The sequence below is a fragment of the Gamsiella multidivaricata genome, assembly GCF_025024155.1.
Source record: "Gamsiella multidivaricata strain RSA 2152 chromosome Unknown BC939scaffold_9, whole genome shotgun sequence".
Taxonomy (NCBI): domain Eukaryota; kingdom Fungi; phylum Mortierellomycota; class Mortierellomycetes; order Mortierellales; family Mortierellaceae; genus Gamsiella; species Gamsiella multidivaricata.
The window spans coordinates 276,502-303,017 of record NW_026251717.1 but is presented as its reverse complement, the minus strand read 5'-3'; the positions used below and the strand labels follow the sequence as shown (position 1 = coordinate 303,017).

The window sequence follows — 26,516 nt, the reverse complement described above, 5'->3', positions numbered from 1 at the left end:
GTACACCTGGAGATGCATCAACGTTTTGGACTAGCTGTTCCAACAATATGTTTTTTTGGTCAGACCACGCATGCAAGACTGTAATCAAGGACTGGTTCAAGCGAGAGCACGGCTTTGCTGATTGCATTGACGCTGTCAATGGTGTACCCTTCCCCCTCAACATGGCGCCAACTTGGGAGACTAATGCGTAGGACTTGCAATCGAACAGGTTTTCAAGTTCTACAGGTTCCAAGGGTGCATGGACATATTTATTTCAATAAAGGATTGTGCTCTCAACACATTTCTTTACATTGCAATTGCAGACCCTTGAATGGTTTGATGACGGTGCAACATTATCCCGCCATTTGTGGAAACACTCGAAATTGAACGGTTGAAAATAGGAGCGGAGCCAGGGGAAAAAGGACGGTTGTTCCAAGGAAACCTTCCAGACTTTCATTCCCCCCTTTTCCTTCACACTTCCTCGCCTTCAACCCAACAGACTCATCATCCACACTCAACACATCCTCTTTTTTTTTTCTTGATGCGGAGGACAGACTCTCGCCAACGACGACCACCACCCTCGCCTTCAGAACAACGCCCCCACTACTATGAACACAAGCACCAATATGACAGACCCATCATCCCAGGATCTAATATCAGCTCCAGGAAGAGACGGCGGAGGAAGACGACTGAACACCGCTATCAATTCGCCCTCTCCAACGACCTCAATGGCCCCAATATCCGCCCCAATGACTCAGCGTGACCCCTTCGAGGATGACCAGGCCCCATTCCTACGTCCTCGCAGCTTCGAGAACGAGCATGAGTCCTTTATTGATGCCACCGCCGACAGCTATCACGCTCCTAAGAATCCTTTTGCGGACAACATTGGCGACGGAGAAGATGGGGGCAGGACAAGGACTCAGTTGCAGAAGAACGGCCGCCGTGACCCTGGATACGACTCTTTTGACTCTCATGATGATACCGCTGACGACGACGAAAGCGAAACCGACGACGATGATGATGGCGAATTGAGCGCTAGCGACTACAGCAGCGATGGCGGCCTTGCCCACAGAACTGCATACCATGAGACCGCAGACGACGCAATGGAGGACGATGAGCAGGACACTCAGCGCCTGCTATTGACCTCGACCAACACTAGACTCGGAGGCATGGGCATGGGCATGCGTGTGGGCGAGACTGGAACCGGTACCATGATCGGGTTAGACCTGGAGCCTCACGGAACCCGATCATTTAATCGTCGCCAACAGAGCCAGGATCAGGATGACGATTATGATACCCTGCCGTTGTCGATAGTCAATACCAGGCGAGCACACGATGCGATCGAGGCATCAAAAGAAGGGATTGTTGGGCGCTCAGGACGCAAAGGAGAGGGCGGTAGGAAGAAGAAGACAAAGAAGCGTAGAGGCGGACAGTTGGAGGGAGAACGTCGGCTGGGACTTGGCGCGATTCGGTCAGAGCAGATCGCAGCGCTGGCAAAGAAGCAGCTCCGAGTGAACATGTTTTGGAACGCTTTTTATGTTTTCGCATGGTAAGCCAAGCAAACTGGGTCTCATTGCCTCCGTTTTTTTTCCGCCTGGTCAAGGGTTTCTGAGGGGAAGCTGGATTGAGACTAACAAACGTTTGGTACTTATTCCTATAATATAGGTACTCCTGCTCCACAGCATTGTCCTTTTACAACAAATGGCTGTTTTCGCCAAACCACCATAACTTTACGTACCCGCTCTTCACGACCAGTCTTCACATGGTCGCCCAATTCGGACTCTCATCCCTCACTCTCGCGCTCTTGCCTGCTTTACGACCAAAGGCTGCACCTTCAGCCAAGGATTTTGGGTAAAAGAAGTCCACAGACATTTTTGGATATTCCGGCCTGCCCATGCTAGCTAGCGAAAATTGTCTGCTAACACTGTCCACTCGATCTTTTTTTTTTTTTTTTTTTTTTTTTTTTTTTGTTTATCATCGACAATCTCTGTAGGACAAAGATCATGCCGTGCGCTGTCGCTTCTGGATTGGACATCGGGTTAAGCAACAGCAGTCTAAAGACCATCACCCTTGCGTTCTACAGTACGTTCCCCGCTCGAGCTTTTCTGGAGAATAGCTGGAATTGCCGACGCTTGTTGCAATAAGGAAGGAAAAAAAAAGAAGCCCCCGCTAACAATATGATTTTTGTCCATTGCTTTTTTTCCCCCCCGCTATGCAATAGCGATGTGCAAGTCTTCGTCGCTGGCGTTCGTGCTGCTGTTCGCGTTTGCATTCAAATTGGAGCGGCCAACCTGGACCTTGGCAGGTGTCATCACTGTTATCTGCGTGGGCCTGTTCATGATGGTCATGTCCGAGGTCGACTTTGTGCTCATCGGGTAAGGCGCATACTCTTTTCATTTGCATCTACAGTTTTATCTTGAAAAAAAAAAGACTTCTGATCGTTATACTCTTCCATCCCCTCAATATATATATATAGATTCATCCAAGTAATGTTGGCCTCCGTTTTGGGCGGATTGCGCTGGTCCCTGACCCAACTCCTGCTCGAGAAAACCGACACCAAATCTGGAAGCCTCGCCAACCCGATCTCGACCATCTTCTTCCTCTCCCCAATCATGGGCATCTGCCTCTCCATCGTCGCCGGTATCTTTGAAGGCTACTCCACCATCTTTGGGTCCGTCTTCTTCTCGACCTTCTCCAGCGCACTCTCAACCCTCGGACTCTTGTTCCTCGGCGGTCTCTTTGCCTTTATGATGGTCCTCGCCGAGTTCAACCTCATCGCCCGTACGAGCGTCGTTACCTTATCGGTACTCGGGATCATCAAGGAAGTTGTCACGATCGTCATTTCCTCCTTGGTCTTCCATGACCAGCTGACGATCGTGAATATCCTAGGATTGTTTGTCACGCTCACAGGAATCGGCTTCTATCATTTCATGAAGCTGAGGGAGATGCAGGCCAAGACCAGACGGGAGACCAAGGAACTCGCGGATGTGGAGCTTGCGAGGGCTGCGAGAAAGAAGGAACGTGCAAAGGCAAAAAAGTCGGCGGCGCGTGAGCAGCAGAAGCCTGAAGCAGGAAAGGAAGAGGCGGTGGCGGTGATGGAGGCGGCAGAACAGCCGTGGAACCATGAAGTGGTAGCTGCGAGTCGCAAGGATGCATCTCTTCATGAGGCCTTTATCCTGGATGACGACGGTGATCTTGCGCATGGCGGTCGATAGATAGAAAAAAAAAAGAATACCCTCCTTATTACACAAATGCATATCGATCCTATACACATTGTACTAGATGTCCCTTTGAAGAGTTCTCTTTATTTTGAGTGAGGAGTGGATGCCGTGGGGGTTTTTTTTATTTTTTATTTTTTATTTTATTTTGTGGATCTCAGGACGGGACCGTCTGGAGCTCATAGAACAGAATATATCCATTCCGTGCCCAGTCAGCCTCCATCTCCATTTCTTCGGTCGAATCCCTGGTGATCAACTGGACACGCTGTCCCGAAGGGTCCAGATCATCATGTCTCAGCCAGTTCGGCTCCTGAAACGATAATGGATGCGGTGCAGCATTCGTAGCCGCTGCAGTATTGGTGCTCCCGCTCGAGACAGGAGGGGCGGGAACCGATGTTGGAGCTGGAGCAGCCTTGTTGCTGACCGTGTCCGCCACATAACTTCGATAATGTCCCGAATCCAGACGTGAGCCGAGATGGCAGACCACCGACTTGAGCTCCAGCATGTACTTGATTTTCGGTTGTCCGCAGTCCATGTAATCTCCCTCAAAGATATCATCCGGCGGTGGGTTCGGTGACCATTCCCGTTTGTCGTCTCCAAGATTCAAAAATGTCTTGCTCTGGACCGTGGGCGAATACTGTGGTGGAGGGGTGATCGGCGTTGATGGAGAATCTATAGCCTGAAGGAACGACATCGAGTACTTGCGACGAGATGGAGCCTGTGTGTTGACGCCCATGGTCGAGAGGCTGTTTACGGAAGCAGATGCGCCCACTGTCGAGATGTTATCTGAAAGAGTTCCCGGTTCAGCTGTGAACAATGTTGATGATGATGACGATGACAAGGAAGCCGCACCAGACGGTTCTTGTGGCCCTGTCAGTAGGTCATTGTTGTTTCCGTTGCTGACGCCATTAGCAATACTGTCGCTAGTAGCATTGTTTGCTGAAGGATCTGCTGCTTTAGACGAACCTGATGTTTGTCGGCTGACAAACCTCGAAAAATCGATCCGCCGAGGGATATCAATCGGGGTGTTGATCCTCCGCGCCTGCATGTCCGCTCCAAAGGAATACCTCTTTAAAATCAAGGGCAGGATCACAACATCCGCAGGATACTGGGATTGGCTGGCATGGATAATTCCTCCTTGCTCATTCGAAGATGAATAAAACGGAAGCAACTCCAGGACTTGCCATGCTGAGACAGGTACTTCTACTCCTGGGGACAGCGGCACTCCTGTTCCTGAAGAGACGAGTCGTCGAATACCCGTGAGCGTGTTGTCATAAAAATGCTGAGCCAGCAGCTTCTCCAATGACAAAATCTCATACACCGATCCCGGACTGCCACTGCCATCTCGATTGCTGCTGCTTGAGGATGATTTTGACGACAAGAGCTTCGAAAAGGTCGATTCAAGTTTGCTGGTCGGCGATAAAGACGCCGGCTCTGGTATCGGGATCGAAATCTGCAGCATCCGTTCCGTGATCACCTTATCGTCATCCGCCGAGAACTTGGCGCCATGCAGCAGCCTCTGTTCCAGTGGTAAATACGGCAGATGCAACTTTTCCGTCAAGAACATGAACAGTTCGCTCGAATCCTCCTGCCGACTACTTCCTGGAGGGTCATACGGTCCAGGACAGTTCCACCCACAGCTGTACAAGTGCTGTCGTAGCTCCTTGACCACATGTGCCTGAATCAGTCGTCCTGAGCGCAGCTGGTTCACAAACATCCGGAGCCAGGTCTGGAGCAGATGGGTATGCAGCAGTGCCTCCTGTTTTTCTTCTTCCTTGCGGGAATCCCCCCCCGTCTCGCTGCTACCATCGCTATCGCTGTCGCATTCTGCATCCAGGTTGACGTTCAAGAGGCCCTCAAAGACCGAGAGGCGCGCAAACATGGCGAAGAGTAGTGCATCTATCGATCGATAAGAAAGACCAGGTACATGGAAATAAAGATAAAGATCAGTCCAGCATCCGTCATCAAGCTCGTGAAAGTGGAAAGTCCCTTTACTGATCTCGGCGATGATCGCATTGCATATTCAGGGTAACAAACCCTATTCTGGTTAAACATTCCACCATCTCCTTCCCGTTCTTCTTTTTTCGTTTTTTGCCACTTACCGATGTAGCAGCTGGTCATTTGGTCATTGACAGCCCCAGTCAGCTGCACCTCCTGCTGGACGGGCACAAGTGTTCCCTGGACAGCCTGAACCAGATCCTGGCAGTACTGCATCGTCTGATCAATGTCCCACTGATATGAACCCAACAGGTACTCTGCCGTATCCTCATCGGCCCGATGACCCGCATGCTCGAAATAAGACACAACCTGCAGCAACAAAACTTGCTTCTCGGGGGTCAGCGAATCCGGAGACTGTCTCTCTCTTGGCGGTTTGGGTATTGAGCTGTCGTCTTGGGCGAGTTGGGCGGTGGCCAAGATGGATGAGGATGGAAGCGAGGCCGAGCGGTATTGGTGACTAACATTATCGAAGGAAGACCGAGGGGGCGCAAGGCTGTTGTTGTTGTTGTTGTTGTAGTAGTACACACCTCCGCTAAAGCTCGATCCGAGCTGTTGAGAAGAGCTGCTAGTGCCACTGCTACCATGGCTCCCATTGCCTGAGTACTTGTGTTTGTGGACGTGGAGGTAGGTTTTGATGTTCTTAAACAGCTTGATGGGTGACCGAGACCGTTTTAGGGACACTTTTGTGTAGTATGGGTCACCATCGTGTTTTGAGCTCCCTTCATTGTCCCTATCCTTTTCCTTATCTTTATCCTTGCCTTTGCCCTTGCGTTTCTCTGTTTTGATGACGATCGAGGGGTGTCTGCGGAAGAGACCGCTGCTATTACTGTTGCTGTTCTCTGTGTGCGGCATTGATATTGTTGCTGTTGCTGATGTGGCGGTATGGGAAGTAAGTGTGATTGGTGGAGGTAGAACAGGAGTCCTGCTGCGCTGGGGCAGAGAAGGTGCAGCGGCTGTAGTTGCTGTTGCTGCTGCGGGATCCATTGTGCGGCGGTGCGATAGATGGAGAGTAGGCGGACCTTGGGGAACGAGGTGGAGGTGTGGACAAAAGAGAGAGTGTGCGAGAGGGAGGGTGAGAGCAAGCTTGGGAGAGAGTCCTTTATTTCGCAGCAAGGGACAGTCCCATTGGGGAGGGACGTGGGCTGTCCTTTTGATTTGTTCCTTGGAACAATTTTCATTCCGCGCCACGAACAGTCTCCAAGTCGACTTCTTTGGGGCGCAAAGGGAACCCAGGAACCATATCGGGGAATAAAGGACAGCCACGACATCCGGGGCTCCTCTCCTCCACCTAACAAAAGTGTTTTCTGCAGCAATTGTACTGGCTCTAGTCGTTGGCCAATTGGGGCGTACCTTCCTTTCCCATCGGCACTCTTCAGAAAAGAAGGAAGTCGACACTCACACTGTCGACCTGCCACCCTTCCCCACAAAATAACAAAACGACACACGCAAAGAGCCCGTCTCAGCAACTTTGTTCGTCTCACATCCAGTGCGCAACTTAGGCCCCCTGCTGTCATTCCAGGGCGCAATGAATGCTGATAGCCTTTACAATACGAATCCGCGCTAGCATTTGACAGTAATAATGTCAAGATCGACATTCGTTGGCTGCATCCTCGTTGCCAAGCCTTTACGCGCCTTTTATTTCTTCCTTTATCTTCACTTCACTTCATTTCTCTTCTTTCTCTGCTTCATCACTTTCGACTGCCACGCCTCACACACATCCAAACATTCGTTCGAGTCGAGAGACAGATATATGGTTTGATCTCCAAAAATAATTTATTTTTTGCTGTTGCCAGATAAACCTGCAATAAATATTGGAAATCAAAAATCGCTTTCACTTATTGCCAAAAGCTTTTCTTTTAAAAAGAAAAAAAAATAAGGGAATGAGAACAAGGAGGGATGTTTTGAAGAACCGTGGAGAGTGCGAGCCTGCTCAATTGATTTAAGAGCAATTCTGGGGAATGACCGTGGCGGCCTGACAGAAGAGCACATTGCCGTTGCCGTTGGTGGCCAGGATAGTCAGCGCCAGGGGGACCTATTGAAGTCGTCGACAAAAAGATAAGATGATCAGAAGCGCGTCAATATCATTGCTTTAGAATAAAAAAACAATGATATATAAACACTCATAGGCACTTAGTATCATGTTTCCGACTTACATTAGCGGGATAAGTAGGCTTCATGAGAACGCAGAGAGAGAGACTGGTGGTGGTGATGGGAACAGGGCAGGGACGTCCAGAGGCGGCGAGGACGGTGCAAAAGTCCTGGTTGTCAGTGTAAACGATGTGTCCACTCCACCTGCCAGTGACCACCAACTTGGCGCCGGTGACGACAGGGGCGCTGAGGGTTCCGGTGACATTGATACAGTAATTTTGGCCGACACACACAGGATCAGGGCTCAAGCTGAAGCTGGTCACCGTCATGTCCGCGGCAGCGGTCACGCAGTTCGAGAAGGAAGAAGACTGGGCGCTTGCGACGGCGGCAAGGAGAAGGGCAGCGATGGCGGTGAATCTCATGGTCGGAGACTTGGTTGCTTTTTTCGAGAAGGAGCTTGGGAGGGCTGGATGGTGAAGAGGAGGAAGATGGATAACAGAAAAAGAAAAGGAAGAAAGGTCCTTGCTCTTCATATAAGGAAAAAGAAGGATACACGGAAGCTTCGAGCCGAGAACGCATTGGACATGGTCATCTGCATTGGAGAGTAATATTGGCCATGTGTCTGCTGTGCTTAGTTTACGCCCACAGGTCTTCTTTGTGTAGCGCATACTCCACAGGACTCGACGCGTATCGAATGGTCCACTGAGTGCCCCGACTCCTTGTGTAATATTCGCTGACAGGTGCCCAAATGAAAAACGGTTGGCGCAATGTGTACATCTTGTATCCACCGCATAAAGTAACTGACATGTTGAGCATGAAAGAAGGCGAGAGAACGGTAATAACAACAACAACAACAACAACAACAGGTCAACAAGTCAACAAGTCGCAGAGCTTTGGTCGACCCTAAACTGGGGTGCTAGCTGGCCTTAGTTGCAGGATACTCTGTAGCTGTGCGAATAGTCAACAGAGTCTCCTCTTGCCCTTGGTATCGAGACAACCCATTGTGGAGCAGGATGTCTGAGGAGAGGCTGCAGCGAGGTAAAGCATGCTGAGAAAGAGTTCGTCCACACAAGGCGATCGTGTGCATTGATTCCACTGATAGTAACTTCGGGTGCACGAAGCTGTTTGTAAAGCAAGCTCAGGGCTGTTGAGGGACTGTACAGACAAGCAGTTGCGTACACGTTCATATCCCCCAGTTTCCACAGCTGGAGAGATGAGTGCACAAAGGATCAAAATGTGGCACAAGAATAAACAGTATCTCTAAGCATATATACACGAGAAGCGAGGGCTGTCCAAGAGAAACATACATTCAGGTCTGTTATCCTCAGTCCTGGTGTAAACGAAACGAAGGGAGGAGTACAGGCTAGGTTTCTTGACACATGGAGTGCATACAGTACTCGTATTTGGTTTGGAAAGCAGCAAGGAATTCATTGTCAAGGGCGCCAAAGCCCTTTTAACCAGTCATGCTATGTGACCAAAGCGGTACAGATGGAAAAACGAACAGACAGCTGTGTAACACAGCGACCGACCGCGGTTAAATACACGACGCGCAGGAATATGGCGTCATAAATCAACAGCGCATCTTTTCTGTCTCGCGAGGGTTAGTATTAGCAGCTGATCAAGAAGTTGTACATTTCTCTTCCCTTCATGACCCACCTCCTACTTCTTCCTTTTCTTCCAACCGCCGCATGTCATACGCGTCCAGGCATCGCCCGAGTCGAGAGACAGATATATGGTTTGACCTCCAATAATAATTTATTTTTTGTTGTTGCCAGATAAATCTGCAATAAATACTAGAAAACAAAAATCGCCCTCCCCACTGCCAAAGGCTTTTCTTTTAAAAAGAAGTGATAAGAAGAGAAGGGGGATGTTTTGGAGAACCGTGGAGAGGGCGAGCCTGCTCAATTGATTTAAGTGCACTTCTTGGGAACGAGGTTCATGGTGGCCTGGCAGAAGAGCCGATTGCCGTTGCCGTTGGTGACCTCGATAGTCATATTGCGAGGAATCTATTAAAGTCGTCGACAAAAAGATAAGATGGTCAGAAGCGCGTCAATAGCTTTGTTTAAAATAATCCCCCCCCATAAGCACTTAGTATTATGTTTCCGACTTACAGGAGGGGTATAAGTCATCATGAGAACGCAGAGAGAGAGACTGGTGGTGGTGATGGGAACAGGGCAGGGATGTCCAGAGGCGGCGAGGACGGTGCACAGGTCCTGGTTATCGGTGTAAATGACGCGTCCACCATATCTGCCAGAGATCGCCAACTTGGCGCCGTTGATGATAGGGGTGCTGAGGGTTCCGGTGACATTGATACAGTAATTTTGGCCAATACACGGAGGGTCGGGGTTCAAGCTAAGGCTGGTCACCGTCAATTCCGTGGGATAGGCCGTATTGTTCGGGTAAATGACGCACTTCGAGAAGGAAGAAGACTGGGCGCTTGCGACGGCGGCAAGGAGAAGGGCAGCGATAGCGGTGAATCTCATGGTCGGAGATTTGGTTGATTTTTCTTGATTTTTCTTGGGAAAGAGCTTGGGAGGGCAGGGTTGTGAAGAGGAGGCGGATGGATAACAGAAAAAGAAAAGAAAGAAGGCTCCTTGTTCTTTTTATAAGGAAAAAGAAGGATACACGGAAGCTTCGAGCCGAGAACGCATTCGACATGGCCATCTGCATTGGAGAATAATATTGGCCATGTATGTGCTGTGCTTATTTTACGCCCACAGGTCTTCTTTGTGTAGCGCATACTCCACAGGACTCGACGCGTATCAAATGGTCTACTGAGTGCCCCGACTCCTTGTGTAATATTCGCTGACAGGTGTCCAAAAGGAAAACGGTTGGCGCAATGTGTAAATCATGTATCCACTGCATAAAGTAACTGACATGTTGAGCAGGAAAGAAGGCGAGAGAACAGCAACAACAACAACAACAATAACAACAATAACAACAGGTCAACAAGTCAACAAGACGCAAAGCTTTGGTCGACCCTAAACTGGGGTGCAAGTTGGCCTTAGATGCAGGATAATTTGCAGCTATTCGAACGGTCAACAGAGTCCCTTCGTGTCCTTGACATTGAGACAACCCATTGTGGAGCAGTATGTTTGAGGAGAGGGTCCAGCGAGGTAAAGCATGCTGAGAAAGAATTCTTTTACACAAGGCGATTGTGTGCATTGATTCCGCTGATAGTAACTTCGAGCGCACGAAGGTGTTTGAGAAGCAAGCTCAGGGCTGTCGAGAGACTGTACAGACAAGCAGTTGCGCACACGTTCATATCCCCCAGTTTCCACAGCTGGAGAGATGAGTGCACGAAGGATCAAAATGTGGCACAGGAATAAACATTATCTCTAAGCATATATGCGCGAGAAGCGAGGGCTGTCCAGGAAAAACATACATTCATGTCTGTTATCCTCAGCCCTGGTGTAAACAGAACGGAAGGAGGGGTACAGGCTAGGTTTCTTGACACATGGATGCACGTAGTGCTCGCAGTTGGTTTGGAAAGCAGCAGGAATTCATTGTCAATGGCGCCGAAGCCCTTTTAACCAGGTCATGAAAGCGGTACAGATGGAAGAATGAACAGGCAGCTGTGTGACACAGCGACCGACCGCGGTTAAATGCACGACGCGCAGGAATATGGCGTCACAAATCAACAGCGCATCTTTTCTTTTCTTTTTCTGTCTCGCAAGGATTAGTATTAGCAGCTAATCAAGAAGTTGTACATTTCTCTTCCATTTATGATCCACCTCCTACTTCTTCCTTTTCTTCCAACCCCCGCGTGTCATACGCGTCCAGGCATCACCCGAGTCGAGAGACAGATATATGGTTTGACCTCCAATAATAATTTATTTTCTGTTGTTGCCAGATAAATCAGCAGTAAATATTAGAAAACAAAAATCGCCCTCGCCTACTGCCAAATGCTTTTCTTTTAAAAAGAAGGAATAAGAAGAGAAGGGGATGTTTTGGAGAACCGTGGAGAGTGTGAGCCTGCTCGACTGATTTAAGAGCACGCCCGGGGAACGACCGTGGCGACCTGGCAGAAGAGCACATTGCCGTTGCCGTTGTTGGCCTGGATAGTCAGCGCCATGGGGTACTATTGAAGTCATCGATAAAAAGAAAAGATGGTCAGAAGCGCGTCAATAAAAAAAAAAAAGAAAAACACCTATAAGCACTTAGTATCGTGTTTCCGGCTTACATTAAGGGGGGAATTAGGCTTCAAGAGAACGCAGAGAGAGAGACTGGTGGTGGTGACGGAAACAGGGCAAGGGTGTCCAGAGGCGGCAAGGAGGGTGCACAGGTCATGGTTGTCGGTGTAAATGACGCGTCCACCATACCTGCCAGTGATCGCCAACTTGGCACCGTCGATGATAGGGGTGTTGAGGGTTCCGGTGACATTGCTACAGTAAGTTTGATCGACACATGGAGGATCGGGGCTCAAGCTGAAGCTGGTCACCGTCATATCCGTGGCACCGGGCGCGCAGTTCGAGAAGGGAGGAGACTGGGCGCTTGCGACGGCGGCAAGGAGAAGGGCAGCGATAGCGGTGAATCTCATGGTCGGAGATTTGGTTGATTTTTCTTGATTTTTCTTGGGAAGGAGCTTGGGAGGGCAGGGTTGTGAAGAGGAGGCGGATGGATAACAGAAAAAGAAAAGAAAGAAGGCTCCTTGTTCTTTTTATAAGGAAAAAGAAGGATACACGGAAGCTTCGAGCCGAGAACGCATTCGACATGGCCATCTGCATTGGAGAATAATATTGGCCATGTATGTGCTGTGCTTATTTTACGCCCACAGGTCTTCTTTGTGTAGCGCATACTCCACAGGGCTCGACGCGTATCAAATGGTCTACTGAGTGCCCCGACTCCTTGTGTAATATTCGCTGACAGGTGTCCAAAAGGAAAACGGTTGGCGCAATGTGTAAATCATGTATCCACTGCATAAAGTAACTGGCATGTTGAGCATGAAAGAAGGCGAGATAACAACAACACCAACAACAGCAGGTCAACAACAACAACAACAACAACAATAACAAGTCAACAAGTCATCAAGACGCAAAGCTTTGGTCGACCCTAAACTGGGGTGCAAGTTGGCCTTAGATGCAGGATAATCTGTAGCTGTGTGAACTGTCAACAGGGTCCCCTCGTGTCCTTGACATCGAGACAACCCATTGTGGAGCAGTATGTTTGAGGAGAGGGTCCAGCGAGGTAAAGCATGCTGAGAAAGAATTCTTTTACACAAGGCGATTGTGTGCATTGATTCCGCTGATAGTAACTTCGAGCGCACGAAGGTGTTTGAGAAGCAAGCTCAGGGCTGTCGAGAGACTGTACAGACAAGCAGTTGCGCACACGTTCATATCCCCCAGTTTCCACAGCTGGAGAGATGAGTGCACGAAGGATCAAAATGTGGCACAGGAATAAACATTATCTCTAAGCATATATGCGCGAGAAGCGAGGGCTGTCCAGGAAAAACATACATTCATGTCTGTTATCCTCAGCCCTGGTGTAAACAGAACGGAAGGAGGAGTACAGGCTAGGTTTCTTGACACATGAATGCACGCAACACTCGCAGTTGGTTAGGCTCGTTTACAGCCTGAGTACGACATCGCGTAGGCTTGGACCCAGCCCTCTTTAAATGAATCGGCTGGAAACATGCAACTTCCATTTTTAGTCGAATCACTGGGATAGGCTCGACTCAGCCCTCTCTATCTGTAAAGGAGGCAGTTCTTTGCTTAAAGAAGCGCTATTCGATGTTTTTATTGCCCTTCGCTTATCGTCACTTCAATGGTGATAATTTAGTCCACTAGAGTCGTCGTCCGAGCATTATTGTCGTTATGCTGAGAAGTAGCGAGGGCTGCAACAAAAGTATGCAGTTGCCGGTTTAGTGGTATTTGATTGTTGCTTGAAGGGCGATATTTCCGGCGGCAGTAATAGCCAGCTGAAAGAGACATGGCAGCCCCCAGCAAGGTCAGCCGTGAAGAGGTTTTTTTCTACGAAGAGATGACAGATCTTAGGGATGTCAAAGATGGAGTTGGTCTGTCGTGCCCGTCCCTGACTATCAAAGAATTAAAGTTCGCCGTGGATCCACTGGGCTGTGCACTCTCCTGGTGAGCGAGATCGAATCGTTGCATTCTCTGCTTTTCAACTCACCATTCACATACACTTTGCAGCATGTCCCCAGGGGCCGCATTCCTCCCACAGTTGGTCAGCGACCTTGTGTGCTACGATGCTATCCATATCTCGTCATTCAGCAACTCCCAGGAGCCTCCCTCGCGCTTCCTCAGCGACCAAGGACTGCTCTCCATCGAATCCATCCAGTGCTGCTTGCCGCAGGCGGTCATAGAAGGACCTGTCGCCACTTCGATTGACCCTTGCGATCTGGATCTTTTTAAGAGGGCATGTATGTTCGTGTTATCAGAGCTGCAAGTGCAAAAGCACGATACCGCAGTATCCTTCAGAACTATGTATGCAGAGCAGCTGAAATGGCTGGGCGTGTCTGGCGGACGGGCGGCAGAGATTTGGTTCGAGTTGTATACCAATGGACAGTATGACCAGGCATGGCTTGTTGGGTCGACGGTCCTGGAGCAACTGGTCAGCAATGTATGTTTTTCTAGCGTGTAAAATGGATCATGCCAAGGAACATGTTTGCTCGATCGCTGTTCTCAAAGGACGGTCCCCTATATATGTATAAAATAGATTATATTTACACTTCAGGGACCAGACAAATTCATTCCGTTTCTGGTTCGAGACCTTTTGACAGTTCCTTGCTTGACAAATTGTATCGATCGAACATTGGTAATTGCGACGACTCCCGTGTTCTTGACCTCGACTTATTGAATTATAGCATCCTAAACCGCGTACTACTCTTTGTCCAATGTCTAGATACGCACGCTCAAGACGATGATTGGATCACCGCTCACACTCAACATCCGCAACTTGCTCTGGCATGGGTTCATCATCCCAGGAGACCCAATTCCCTTGGACGCATACGGCGCGATGTTGATTGCTGTCACTATGACTATCACGCATGAAGCTAAAGCAAAGCTAGCCGTCCCTCTACAGATTCGGCATCAGAGTCCCAAATCATATTACTTTGGGCAGCGACAGCGGTCGGCATCTGATGGATTCGATTCTATGTTTGAAGAGGTGGCGTTTGGGCCAAGTCCGCCTTCTTTGGACCCATCACAGCTAGTTAGTATATTGGACAACCTCATTGGTAAGAGTGCCTTTGTCACCTCAGGAACCATCTCGCAATGGGCGGAAGCGTGCCGAAACCTGGAGTCGGGTGTATATAACAGCAGTTTTGTGTTTGTTATGTCTACTCTGCCATTGGTTGAGCATGCGCTTCGCTTGGTCTATGTCGCGGTGAATCAGTGCAAGGAGGATCGCAGGAGCGCGTTGATAGCAGGAGAGTATTATTTGACGCTGGATGTAGTCCTAGACAGGATCGTCCCTGCGGAATACTACGATGTCGAGTCCCCAGTCTTGAAAGAATACGATGCGTCCAGGATACCTAACAATCTCTATCTGGAATTCGGTGATCAAGTCATGGTAAGAGTCCAGTTCATGGCACTTTAGTAGCAACGTAGACTGTGGCATAAAATGATGATACTGATAAATGTTTATTGCCGTAGAACTTGCTCAACGACCTATTTCTTTTAGGATATGGACCGCGTTTGAGGGATAAGGCTAGCCACGGCGAACTCAACGTATACTTGAACATGGATATCACAAAATCGCCCTGGTTCAGCTACTACAGTGGATTGATCATCTTTCTCTTGAACAAATATACACCACCCAGTTCAGCCAGTCTTTCAGACGAAATAGCAGGATGCACCTCCTGGATCAATCAGTACTCAACATGTCGATTCGATGAGTGGTCGGCCTTGCGGAAGGAAGCTGCTCATTGCCAGGCAACGCTGGTACAATATGATTCCTACAGTTCTGCGACATTCACCATGACGAACGAACACGACAGTTCAACGGAGTTCACGCCAACCATCGAAGTCATTTTCAAGTTTGATGACGCTGCTGTATTCTCCAATACTGCATCGTTTTCCTCAGAGCAAACTTTTCAATTCCAGTTGCGCACTAGTCTCGCTGCCTGGCCTGCTGAGAAGCCCGATGACCCAGCCGTAGCGACATTCGCCAATAACCTGCCTGCTTGGATCATTATTATTCAAAGTATTCACGCTGCGATCCTGAGGGTTACAGGCAAAATAATGACACTGTCGGAGCAATTGACCCAGCGCCAGCTCTCATCTCGCTCTCGAAAACAATTTGAGGCCATGAGACCAATGGTACCTCGGTTTTTGGGGATGCTGGTTGGATGTCTCGCTCTGGTTGAACACCTTGTCCTCACGCCCACTTCGCAGCCACCGCCTTCAAGCCCAGCCATCGGTTTGGATGGTCCTACTGGCGATTATGGTGTGCTACAGAAATCACAGATCATATCCGCATCAACAGAAGGAGAATTCTCGCCATTGATACCAAGCACAACCGCAGCCTCGACTGTCAGCTCCATCAACAATGGATCTGCAGTAGACAAGTCGAGTGTAGCGGAGATCCAGTTACGCCTGAAGATCACGACGTTTGTGGACAAGTTTGTATCAAATTTCGACCGCGTCAAGCTGAGTATGATTGAGCCTGCATGGGAGGACTTACAGAAGAATGCTCAAGGGCTGGAGACGAGAGGACGGAGCAGTAGACTTGATCGCTTCTCCCAATTGATGACAATAGAATAAGCCAAATGTTGAAACCGGTGTAGTAAATGTATTTATTAGTGTGGTCTGAATAAGAGCTAGTTTGTAGAGGCTGGTGCCTGAATCGGTATTGGTCTACGAAGAGTGTGAAGGGTAGAGGAAATGTGGTGTGAGGAAACGAGAGGGAAGGGGAGTTGGTATGATAGCTGCTTCCAGCTGTGCAGTTTCAGTCCTCGTTTGAGGTCATGGCCTCCAAGCCCCTCAAGGCGTGGTCCCAGCTTGATTCCCTGTGGTAACAAAGACATGGAAACAGGCCAACTCCAGATCCCTCCTCTCTCTCTAATAACAATCCCTCCTTATCACATTAGCATCTTTGGTCATTCTCGCCTTAGATCCCGTCTCCTTCATCTTGGCCTCCTTCCCCGCATCCGAGTGGCATTTGATAGAATAAATAATATCGGTAACACGGGTTCTCATCTCCATCAGCAGCAACCATGTCATCACCGAATGGCACTCTGTCCCAGACAGACTCAGCGCCCTTCGCCAATGCATTTAGTATTCTCTGCACCGAAGAAGGATGATGGCTGCCCGGTTGCCAAGCGCTGGAGGAAGCTATGGTGGCCTCGTTTTCTTTTCGATCTTTTCTCCGCAACTGCACATCACTCTCCCCTTCTGAGAATCACTCTCTAAGTTGGATATATCCATCCATATGACACGCGTCGCACCTGTCCTAGGGCGATTGCATTTGCGAACAATAGAGCCTCTTTCCGTCCTACATAGCCGCAGTCATCGCTTACTATTACTGACATGCCTTTCCGAAATCTTGTTGCCCAATACTTTGATAATACATACTTCTAGTACCAGCACAGGTCACCAGCATTACTGCCGATCCGTCTGCCGCCTTTCCTTCCTCAAACATGATGGTTGATGAAGACAAGCCAGCGCTTGTCAATCCCGACCCCTTTCCTGCAGGAGAACACCAGGCTCTCGTGGAGTCTTCGAACATATTGGAGGAGATCGATATGTCCATGCGAGACAGGAGCAAAGGCGATGACTCAATAGGCAACGACTCTTCGCCCAATGGGGCCGTTAATACCGCACTCATCAATGGCAACGGTACTGGCGCCAATGCGGTGATCCCAATAACTGCGCCGCTACCGCAACCAGACAGGATCGACGGAAGGAGCACAAGGACAGGATACGTCTACGACGTGCGAATGAGGTAACCGCAGTATGTTTGTTTCAGAGCTGCAATAGTTGGTACACATACATATGTTTCTGTAGTTTGCTCATACGTTTATCAATAACTTTTTATCTATGGATTCCACAGACTCCACAGCAATGAGCATGGAGAAGAAGGGCATCCCGAGGACCCCAGGAGGATCTGGAGAATTTTCGAGGCTCTTAAGAACGCAGGATGCATCGGCAGGATGGTCAAGATCCCCTCCCGTGAGGCCACTCTTCAGGAGCTTTCACTCGTCCATACAGAAAATCTCATTCAGAGTATCGAAAAGACATCAGGTACGACCGGATTGTGGTCTGACCATGCACAAAATTCAATTTGACAGGAAAGGGCTAAATATCGCTTGGTGACGCTCGTTATTAATCGTTTGCAGTATTATATTTCATTTGTATTAATTTTAGAAATGTCGAAAGAAGAACTGTTGGATGCAGCCGAAAACTATAACAGCATCTATTTCAACCACCACTCAGCCCTTTGCGCGCGCCTATCCTGTGGAAGCTTACTGGAGCTCTGTCAGGCTGTGGCGATAGGACAGGTTCAGAATGGAGTGGCAATCGTTCGTCCGCCTGGTCATCATGCTGAACCAGATGAGGCAGGAGGCTTTTGTCTTTTCAATAACGTGGCGATTGCAGCACGATACCTACAGAGGCGCCATGGACTCAAGAAGATTTTTATTATGGATTGGTAAGTGACATGATATCAGGAGCTTGCACAAGGATGATGAATACACACTATACCGTCATATGCTTACTTCTGCAATCTATTGTGGAAAATAGGGATGTGCATCACGGAAACGGAACACAGAAGGCTTTCATCGATGATCCAGATGTTGTGTACTGTTCTATTCATCGGTACGACGATGGGACATTCTACCCCGGCGACCCAGTAGCTGCTGCAAATACCGCCGTGGGCGAAGGTGCTGGACGTGGAAGGTAAGAGCTTTTTTTGACCGAATCTGTCTTTTATCAATTTGGTCCGCACGCTTTTTTTCTCATCAGATTTCACCTTGTGTCTCTTAGAAACATCAACATCCCATGGCCACGTCCTGGAATGGGCGACTCTGAATATATTTATGCATTTCATAAAGTCGTTATGCCAATCGTTTACGAATTTGCTCCAGATTTCATTCTCGTCAGCGCAGGATTCGACGCCGCAAAAGGTAACAGCCAGTTCTGTGAAGTAATATTGAATGGTTGCGTGCATTGGAGCTTCGAACCTAACAGTACTGTTTATTTGATATTGATTTCTATTAGGAGATCACATTGGCGAGAATCTTGTCACACCGGCAGCATACGGACACATGACACACATGCTGAAGTCTCTAGCTGGCGGAAAGATTATTTTAGCGTTGGAAGGAGGTTACAATTTGGATTCAATTGCAGTTTCAGGATTGGCGTGCACAAAAGCATTACTTAGCGATCCGATCGAGGCTCTAAAGCCGGCTATTCCCAATGATGTATGCGTGCAAACAATTCACGAGGTCATGGAAATTCAGTCGCGGTATTGGAAGAGCATTACGCCGATGTGCATCGATCCGCTGCAGGGTAAACGGAGTGGTCCCAAGAATAAGCTATTTGTTGACCGCGCAATCGCCTCTTTGGACATGAGTGCTGACACCTCTATTGGTTACTTCATCTTACCCCTGCTTAGATGCAAAAGAAGGTACGATGGTGGTTGAACTCGCTAAGGTTCTCAGTGTGTACAGAACAGAGTTCCTGTACAAGCGCCACAAGATGTTGAAGCTGCCATTGACGAATCCGTCCTATGTCACGGAGTTTTTGGACAGTGTGCACGCAACGTACGTTCAGGCACGGACTGCTAGGATTTGGCATAATGGGCACCGCTGCAGAATATCCAGGTTGATCATTTCTTTTTGCTTTTCTTTTTTCTAGACCCACAATGTGCCACAGCAGTAAGCCTCTCTATGTTTTCATCCACGGAATGTATGCAAAAATACAGCTGGCAAACGACGCGGATACAAGAAATGAAGGAGCCCCATATCAAGGTGAGACTAACCTTAAAACTTTATTCTTCGCCTCTTGTCATTTTTAGTGGCGATTTCTGCGCACGGACAATGGGCGCGAGCAACATCATCCGGCCAGATAAGACCGTTCTTATTGACTCTGTGGCCGAGTATGTGGACAAAATCGTCTCTGGGGGTAATGAACTGATCGACATTGTCGTACCTCATCAACCAGCAACGGAGGAAGAACGGATCACCCTCAAAGAAAAGGTTACAGATCTTTTGACGGATATCTGGGACAACTTTGGCATGCTTGCCGCAGGGACGCGACGCATCGTCTTGTTGGGTGCTGGATTTGGATGCCACAGTTTGGTTTCGTTTATGAACCAGCGACAGAAGGACGTCATGGCGACTGTGTCGTGTGTGGTCCTGATCCCTGGTGGAGATGAGCCTTTGCCAGTGGTGACCAGGCGATTGTCGGCTTGGTATATGCAGAATTCGTTCGTGGTTGTGGCGGACAATCACCCTGTGTGGGATAAGGTGGACCAAAAAGTGGAAAACCGTATTGGTAACGTCGTGCGGTCAGGTAACCATTGGAGCTATGGCTACTTATTGTCTTCGGTATGCGAATTGAGCGAATGGTGCACTTATTAACGCTGTAATTATTTGCGCACCGCTAGGGAGGCCAATTGAGAGACTGGCAGATCAACTGCTCTACTTGTTCAACTCAACTTTCCTGGAAATCAATCGCCGCCTAAAGAGTCTTCTACCGCTGGAACCAGAACCTGGGTTGCTCTCCACGATCGAAGCTTCCCAGCCAGCAGTGACCGCCGCAAACACTCCCCAGCAATCCAATTCGCCCACTATCACCTCAAATCAACAGCGGTATCCGCAACAGATCTCATTTCCAACCGCAACATCTATAAAAAATGCAATTGAGTCCCCAAGGCTAAGTGGGTCATCGTCTCCATTATCAGCGCCATCATCATCACCGTCATCAGGAGCAGCAGGCTTATCGGAGAGTGTACCGGTCATTGTTCCACGGACATCCGCCTCGTCATCGCCATACTCTGGACTCGTGGAACGCACCTCAGCCACACGCTCGCCACAACGGCAGCAACCCTATCCATCACCGAACGGTCGTTATCAGTCATCTTCCTTTGTGGACACATGGCAACAGCATGCGCACGACCAACGTGGATCATCGTATGGATACCAACAATCATTCCCGGGACAATTTCACCAACAGCAACAGGCACCATCGCAGCAGCACCCACATTCATCTGCAGAAACTGGCTATGCGGGTTTATCTCCAAAACAGGGCGGTCCCCCTTTGCGCCATGCTGTTGGCGGCTCTAGTGAATCGACTAGATCGTCGCCCATCATGTCCTCACCGTCAGCGGCGAATCAGTCTCCGTATGCCACAAAGGGCGTAGCCAGCGGCGGATCGTTGCAACAGGAACAGCAGCAGAGTTACCAGAGCTGGAGCCCTGCTTCCCAGACACATGGACCGCCACCACCGCCACCACCGCAAGCGTTCCAGCAAGCAGCTCATCAGCACCACCAACAGCAGCAGAGGCCACAGCATCAGCAGCAGCACCAGAGGCCACAGCATCAGCAGCAGCACCAGAGGCGGCCCTGAGCATATAAATTGACATTGTGCTTGGACTATTTTCTCCGCGAGGCTTCTTTTCGGTGCGCCAGTTCATTAATGCCTCTGCATAATATGTCTTCTCTTCCCTGTTCTTTTTATTCCAGCATTCAGTTATCCATTTGTCATTCTCTTGTACGTCAGCTGTAATCATTCCTATCTTTTTCTTCTCGGCTTTACTTATTGCTAATAAAAGAAAACGTTTTGAAAGAGTGAAATGCAAATAAATAAATAAAGGACAATACTTCCGATGATGATGTTCTGCAAAAATAAAAAGGCCGCGTCTGCTTGGCGCTTTACATGAGGCCTGAGGCGAGCACATCCTTTAACGAGTCTCAATATCTGGTCGCAATGCCCTCAAAGTCGGCCCAAACACACTTGGTCGGTTTATCTGTTCCTCCTGCGGCCGACCTTGCTCATACTCAGCTTTTCCGAGCCCGCGAACCCTTCTCAGCTCTGGCCACTCCCTCGCCATCCAAATGGCCTCGATGTCTGTCAACTTACGACAGATCCGAGACTCGAACATACCTTCGCGACAAAGCCACGCTGCTGTCCGTTGACGCTGTCCATGCGAAGCTGTCTGTGCGACGGCGGCCGCAACCGCATCTCGTTCTTCCCTTGTCCGGACATCCAGCACCTGAAGCTGCTTTAACGGTGCTAGACGTCCTAATCCTGTCTTTAGCGAAAGTTCCAGACAAGTTCCTTCCTTTGAGCAGACCAGATTTAAATTCTGCAGGCGCGTGAGCGTCGCGAGCTTGTCTAGGAACTGGAATTGGCGGATCAGACATGGCGGCTCCGAATGGATGTTGTGAGCATTATCGCCATGAGAGGAGAAATGGACGCAGGCGTAAGAAGCACCGGATGACCAGGCGTCAATGGCCGCAACGATGGATTTCTCTACCGTTGATGAACACTCTACTGATATGGTCAGACTCTGTAACGTCGCGCCGCAGACCCATTCCTGTTGCAGATCATACGGAGTTTTAAAGTACTCGATCTGAACACTGGGCGCGTGCAGCTTCCGTAGCGACGGACAAACTTGTAACAGACTGAGGATTTCCATCCCCGAGACCCCTGTAGAGTTCTCGATCTCGATGTTCTGCAGCCATTGCGCGTGTAATCGTAGCAGCTTTGTGAAATCGCCCAGTTGAAACTCTGAGGCATAGATGGAAAGATCATGCAGCTGTGTTGATGGGAGCGAGGCAAGGATGTGCGCGATCCTGTAAGTTGATGGAGCCGTAGGGTCGCCGTTGTTGTTTGATGCCACTTGAGGGAAGATCAGGTTCAGTTTATGCAGAGGTTGGAACGCGATCGTAGGCTCGCCAGTACCATTAATATTTGTAGCACCGAAAGATGAGGAAGTGCTCGGAGGGGGCGAGGACGCTGATGATGCCAGATGGTTCAGTGTGATATCGCAGGTCCGGACTAGAGTCAAGGTCAGCGATTCGAGGTTCGGGAACTGCTTTGCGATTTGTAGTTGATAACTGAGAGGGAGGCCGATGACGCTGCAGATACCGAGTGTTTTGAGTTTCAGGCCAACATTCACTCCAATGATCGACAAGCCGGATGATGAGTCGTAATGATACTCAAGCGACAAAGGGAGAACTGTAACGAGTCTCGTATCGCAGACGATGTTTTGCACCCATAGCCGTTCGAGTACTGGGGCATTGAGTAACAAGATCCGAAGAAAATCTCCGTGGAGCGTACAGTCCTGCAGGTGCACATTCGTCAATTTTGGCCACCGTTGTTGATATATCGAGGACTGATGCAGCGAGGAGAGTGTCGAGTCCATGTTGGGATGCTGCGGGCGAATGGAACGTCCTGCCAATGCTGCGTTGATAAGATGATCCATCCGCAACTCCGTCCTGGTCCACCGACATACCAACTCTGGCAAGAATTCGCCGAACCGCAGCACCTCCAAATCCCGGTTCTGCTCAATGATCCTAACGGCGAGATCCACCGCTTCCTGGGTCGTCGGCCCGAGTGACAGGAATTCTTCGGTGTCGTTCGCAGGGGTACCATCCGGAAGAGCCGAAGAAGGGACCTGAATCAGGTGCTGTTCCATATTCGCGACATCATAATGCTTCACAAAGATCAGTCTTCTGAGATCGTAGCGCCTGCCTGCGAGCAGCATCAGACCCAAAAAGGACTCCATCGCGATCTCCTTGGACAACACGCAATCCACCTTTTGCGCGCGCCTCAGAGCGGCATCGCAAAGGGCGCGATAGAACTCCTTGTCCATGCGCCTCCCCTCCTTTGCATAGTCAATATGCAGGGACGGCTGCTTTGACTCCTCATAGTGCAGCTGTTCGAGTCGTCCGAGTTTGATATTCTCGTATGTGGAAAACTTGCGTTCGTGCAGGGCTGAGAAATCCATGAGGATCGTCCACCAGTAGTGCGAGGCAAAGATGAGGTGCCATCGCCGGCTAACGAGCGAGCAGGATTTGAGGTCAGCCTGTTGTATAAAATTACCGACCAGGAAGAGGATCTCGTTGATCTCGAGAGCGTGGGTTGTTGGAGGACGAGTGCTCATTGTGACAACATGTAGTGACGAAAGGGATGAGGGATGAGAGATGAAAGATGAAAGATGATCTGCAGGTTAGTTCCAGGCCTCTTCCGGCTCAGTCCATTGGGCACCGTGTTCCTCCTTCTAGGAATCACGCCATGATACAGCATCGTTTGAGCCGCTTTGTAAGCAATGGACACCATCTTCTTAGTGATGCTTATAGCACAGCGGTGAAGAGAGGGGGAAGGGGATAGACGGATTGATGGCCATGGATCACCGACAGGTGGGAGCCCTGCGCACAGACCAATCTCCGGAGACCCGTCCCACTGCGCCAACTTTGCTTCATTCCTTTCCTTCATGGGGCGAGTTACACAGTAGTCCTCTCGCCAGTCCAGCAAGCATCTTAGCAGCACATTACCTTCAAGCAGGAAAAATCAAGTCTTTATATTGGTATTATGGCATTGAAAATAATTATCCAATGCTGGATTAACATTGCGCGTAATTAGAGTAGCTGATGATGGCGATGATAACTGCGGGGTTATATTAAAAAGATGTCCTAGTTCCAGATCATGGCGCAGGTGTTGGGTTCGTCACCGGGCTTGGGGTGCCAGTCGTTGTCGTTGTCGTTGTCGTTGTCGTTGTCGTTGTCATTGTCGGCGTTGGCTCGGAACTGGGTGCTGCTGACGCAGTCGTAGATGGGGTCGTCGAGGAGGAGTCCGTCGGGGCAGTAACGGTCGACGTGGGCAAGACTACGCTGGGGGACACCGTTGGCGAAATAACCCCTGAGACTGGGTTGGTTGCGATCAAAGGCATTGGTGGGTACTTCTTATCGAACCAGTCAAGAATCAGCGCAAAGTCCGGTCCGGTCTCAAGCGTCAAGAAGGTGAGGTCAGGGTAGATAGTGTCCGAAGCCCAGTAGCCTTGGAACTTACGGGGGTCTTTGCCCAGGGTACATTCAGGTAAAAGCATCACGTAGATCGGAACGGTTCCGGATTTGGATTGCTCAACCACCCCCTCCACGTAGCTCCTAGGTGTTCCGTTCATACCGATCGTCGATAACTGCAGCTGCATCGTGATGGTGGTTGAGGAATTGGGAGCCAGATCGAACTTGAAGTTGTTCAGGAAATCGAATATTCGGTTTGGGGTGCCGCCGTTGCCCATGGGAACCTCAATGTGGCTGGGATCCGTGCCCGTGTACACAGCTGGATCGGAGACAGGAAGGAGCATGTGGAGTGGCAAGGAGAAATAAGGGTTGCTGAAGGTAGTCGTGATCTCGATCATGCCATCGTTTACTGCAGTTGGCGGAACTTTGATCTTCCAGGTCGCGCTGTAGGGAGGAGCGTTCTGGAACGTTTCCAACCCCGCGGGGATGACAGTCTGAGTAACAAGACTTTGCAATCCAGCAGCCAGGGCAGGGTTCTTGCTGACCCCAGGGAAGCCGTACATGGTGACCGTCGTGTTTTGGTAGGAGAGTTCAGTCGCCAGTTCAGATCCACCAGGTAATGTATTATCGATAGCGGCCACAGCCTGGATCAGATTGTCTCCAGGGACCAATATCAAGTCGGTGATTTGCGAGTAGCCAGCAAAGCCTGCATCTGTGGTGTCTTTGCCCATCTTCAAAGTCAAATCTCCAATATTGAGGGTCAGCTTGCTGGGATTGACAATGTTAACCAGGAGCGTGGAGGTGATACCCCCAATAAAGTCGTAGCCCAGATTGGTAACATATTCGATCTTCTGCAGTCCTTGGAGGCCAGCCATCGATGTCTTGACGTCCAACTTGATGCCCTTGACTTCGACCTGACCAAGTGCGCCGAGATCCAGGATCGAGTCGGCTGTTCCGCGAAGCCCAAGCTCATAGGTCGTGGCCATGTTGAGGTCTCCGATGAAGGCAGAGTAGATCTCGTGCGAACCATCAGCAACAACCAGTGGCGCAGAAGGGGCCGTGGATGTCACCGTGTTGCCGGATGTGGTGGCTGGAGCATAGGGAGTGCTGAGGACTCCGACCACTTGACCATCCTTGTCCAGGATCTCGACGTTCTGGCTGAGCTGGACAATCGGCGCACCGTTTGCGAAGGGGAGGTTCGTCTTGGCCGTGATGGTCGAGATGGCGGTCGGAGACCACACGCACGAGTCGCAGGAAAAGTCCATGGACATGGCGTCGATGGCCACCGACTCGATTGGCGGCTCCGTCAGAGGTGGGAGGCTGGTATGCAGCACCAGCGACTTGATTGCCGCATCCAGCCATGAGAGGCCGGGTGCGCCCGTTCCGGTAGCATCGAGCGGTGTCGCAGTACCGCCGAGCGCGTTCTGGAAGATGGCAGCCAGGTATGGCCTCAGGTCACCGTTGGCTGACGAGATGGTCGCCTTCAGTGCAAAGCTCGAGTTGCCGTGCGGGAGCAGCGTCAGGCCCTCGGCCACAGCTGGTCCGAGCACCTTGCCGTGGAAGCCAGTGTCGAAGTTCGAGACCGGGATGGTCAGGCCGATGGTCGAGGGGTTGGCGAGCGAGGCGCTGATGACCATGTGCAGACCGTCGGCGTCGATGGTGTTGATGATGTAGCTCGACAGCTCCAGGCCCTGCAGCTTGTTGAAGCCGTCGAGCGTCACCTTCTTGGTCATGGTCACGCCGGGGAGCGAGGTGCCCATGGCATTGACAACCAGGCCCTCGGTCGAGATCGTCCAGTCGAACTTCTCGTTGTTGAGCGCATAGACATTGAAGTCTGTGAAGGCTGCGAGGTCGGTGATGATGAAGGGCACGGCAGCCAGGTTCAGTGGCGCACCCTTGTTGGCGACCGCGTCCACCGTCGGCATCATCATTGTTCCAATTGGCTTGCCGTCAAACGAGATGGTGACGGGGTTGGGGAACTGGATCTGGGCATCCAGTGGGCCAGTGTCGGTGATGGCACCGATAATGTCGGTCTGGAAGTTGGTGTCGGTGGGGTTGAGGATCTTGATAGAGTCAAAGCCGAGGACGGAGCGCTCGACGAGGAGCTGGGCGATGGGGGTGCCGACGATGGGGATGAGCTTGAGGATGGTCTGGTCCGTGGCGGTGGGGACGCCTGTCTGGGTGTAGGGGATCGTGACCTGGTAGTCGCCCAGCTTGACGGTGGTGGTCATCTCGATGTCGACGCTGAGGCCGGCCATGGCCTTGATGGTGAAGTCGGCGACGTTGAAGCCGTCGAAGAGGCTGGC

General features: G+C 50.2%; 9 protein-coding genes across 9 annotated transcripts; 4 read left to right on the top strand and 5 right to left on the bottom strand.

Moving 5' to 3' along the window:
• Nucleotides 1–401: 401 nt before the first annotated feature.
• Nucleotides 402–3,245, top strand: BC939DRAFT_407243 (triose-phosphate transporter family-domain-containing protein). The gene is made up of 5 exons (XM_051552867.1): nucleotides 402–1,528; nucleotides 1,645–1,830; nucleotides 1,973–2,061; nucleotides 2,201–2,354; nucleotides 2,456–3,245. The coding sequence occupies exons 1-5, from the start codon at nucleotides 588–590 to the stop codon at nucleotides 3,192–3,194; spliced, it is 2,109 nt and encodes a 702-aa protein (XP_051415859.1). The 5' UTR covers nucleotides 402–587; the 3' UTR covers nucleotides 3,195–3,245.
• A 102-nt stretch (nucleotides 3,246–3,347) lies between these two features.
• Nucleotides 3,348–6,252, bottom strand: BC939DRAFT_440564 (uncharacterized protein). The gene is made up of 2 exons (XM_051554091.1): nucleotides 5,300–6,252; nucleotides 3,348–5,096 (listed from the first exon to the last, which is right to left on the bottom strand). The coding sequence occupies exons 1-2, from the start codon at nucleotides 6,177–6,179 to the stop codon at nucleotides 3,355–3,357; spliced, it is 2,622 nt and encodes an 873-aa protein (XP_051415858.1). The 5' UTR covers nucleotides 6,180–6,252; the 3' UTR covers nucleotides 3,348–3,354.
• An 882-nt stretch (nucleotides 6,253–7,134) lies between these two features.
• Nucleotides 7,135–7,705, bottom strand: BC939DRAFT_499901 (uncharacterized protein; the record flags this gene model as incomplete). Its single annotated transcript, XM_051559992.1, has 2 exons — nucleotides 7,135–7,227; nucleotides 7,349–7,705. 2 exons carry the CDS (start codon nucleotides 7,703–7,705, stop codon nucleotides 7,135–7,137), a joined length of 450 nt encoding a protein of 149 aa, XP_051415857.1.
• Nucleotides 7,706–9,193: 1,488 nt separating this feature from the next.
• Nucleotides 9,194–9,766, bottom strand: BC939DRAFT_473977 (uncharacterized protein; the record flags this gene model as incomplete). The annotated part of the gene is made up of 2 exons (XM_051558388.1): nucleotides 9,194–9,289; nucleotides 9,395–9,766. The coding sequence occupies 2 exons, from the start codon at nucleotides 9,764–9,766 to the stop codon at nucleotides 9,194–9,196; spliced, it is 468 nt and encodes a 155-aa protein (XP_051415856.1).
• Nucleotides 9,767–11,103: 1,337 nt separating this feature from the next.
• Nucleotides 11,104–11,823, bottom strand: BC939DRAFT_440557 (uncharacterized protein; the record flags this gene model as incomplete). Its single annotated transcript, XM_051554090.1, has 2 exons — nucleotides 11,104–11,364; nucleotides 11,467–11,823. 2 exons carry the CDS (start codon nucleotides 11,821–11,823, stop codon nucleotides 11,272–11,274), a joined length of 450 nt encoding a protein of 149 aa, XP_051415855.1. The 3' UTR covers nucleotides 11,104–11,271.
• Nucleotides 11,824–13,180: 1,357 nt separating this feature from the next.
• On the top strand, nucleotides 13,181–13,921 carry BC939DRAFT_321288 (uncharacterized protein). Its single transcript, XM_051551525.1, has one exon. The coding sequence runs from the start codon at nucleotides 13,434–13,436 to the stop codon at nucleotides 13,881–13,883; it is 450 nt and encodes a 149-aa protein (XP_051415854.1). The 5' UTR covers nucleotides 13,181–13,433; the 3' UTR covers nucleotides 13,884–13,921.
• Nucleotides 13,922–14,362: 441 nt separating this feature from the next.
• On the top strand, nucleotides 14,363–16,026 carry BC939DRAFT_440552 (uncharacterized protein; the record flags this gene model as incomplete). Its single annotated transcript, XM_051554089.1, has 2 exons — nucleotides 14,363–14,813; nucleotides 14,897–16,026. Coding segments are annotated over exons 1-2 (1,522 nt in total), but the record flags the coding sequence as incomplete, so codon positions are not given.
• Nucleotides 16,027–16,992: 966 nt separating this feature from the next.
• Nucleotides 16,993–19,824, top strand: BC939DRAFT_393118 (uncharacterized protein; the record flags this gene model as incomplete). The annotated part of the gene is made up of 8 exons (XM_051552075.1): nucleotides 16,993–17,186; nucleotides 17,295–17,485; nucleotides 17,609–17,891; nucleotides 17,984–18,139; nucleotides 18,227–18,366; nucleotides 18,461–18,751; nucleotides 18,858–19,009; nucleotides 19,198–19,824. 8 exons carry the CDS (start codon nucleotides 16,993–16,995, stop codon nucleotides 19,822–19,824), a joined length of 2,034 nt encoding a protein of 677 aa, XP_051415852.1.
• Nucleotides 19,825–20,046: 222 nt separating this feature from the next.
• Nucleotides 20,047–23,354, bottom strand: BC939DRAFT_473973 (uncharacterized protein; the record flags this gene model as incomplete). Its single annotated transcript, XM_051558387.1, is given in 5 exon segments — nucleotides 20,047–20,292; nucleotides 20,304–20,525; nucleotides 20,565–21,007; nucleotides 21,350–22,532; nucleotides 22,704–23,354. The coding sequence occupies 5 exon segments, from the start codon at nucleotides 23,352–23,354 to the stop codon at nucleotides 20,047–20,049; spliced, it is 2,745 nt and encodes a 914-aa protein (XP_051415851.1).
• Between the last annotated feature and the right edge of the window lie 3,162 nt (nucleotides 23,355–26,516).

Coding starts and splice junctions, on each gene's coding strand:
- BC939DRAFT_407243 (XM_051552867.1), top strand. CDS start 588: ATGAACACAAGCACCAATATGACAGACCCATCATCCCAGGATCTAATA. Junction 1,529..1,644: donor GCTTTTTATGTTTTCGCATG/GTAAGCCAAGCA, acceptor CCTATAATATAG/GTACTCCTGCTCCACAGCAT. Junction 2,062..2,200: donor CATCACCCTTGCGTTCTACA/GTACGTTCCCCG, acceptor GCTATGCAATAG/CGATGTGCAAGTCTTCGTCG.
- BC939DRAFT_440564 (XM_051554091.1), bottom strand. CDS start 6,179: ATGGATCCCGCAGCAGCAACAGCAACTACAGCCGCTGCACCTTCTCTG. Junction 5,097..5,299: donor AATGACCAGCTGCTACATCG/GTAAGTGGCAAA, acceptor ATCGATCGATAG/ATGCACTACTCTTCGCCATG.
- BC939DRAFT_321288 (XM_051551525.1), top strand. CDS start 13,434: ATGTCCCCAGGGGCCGCATTCCTCCCACAGTTGGTCAGCGACCTTGTG.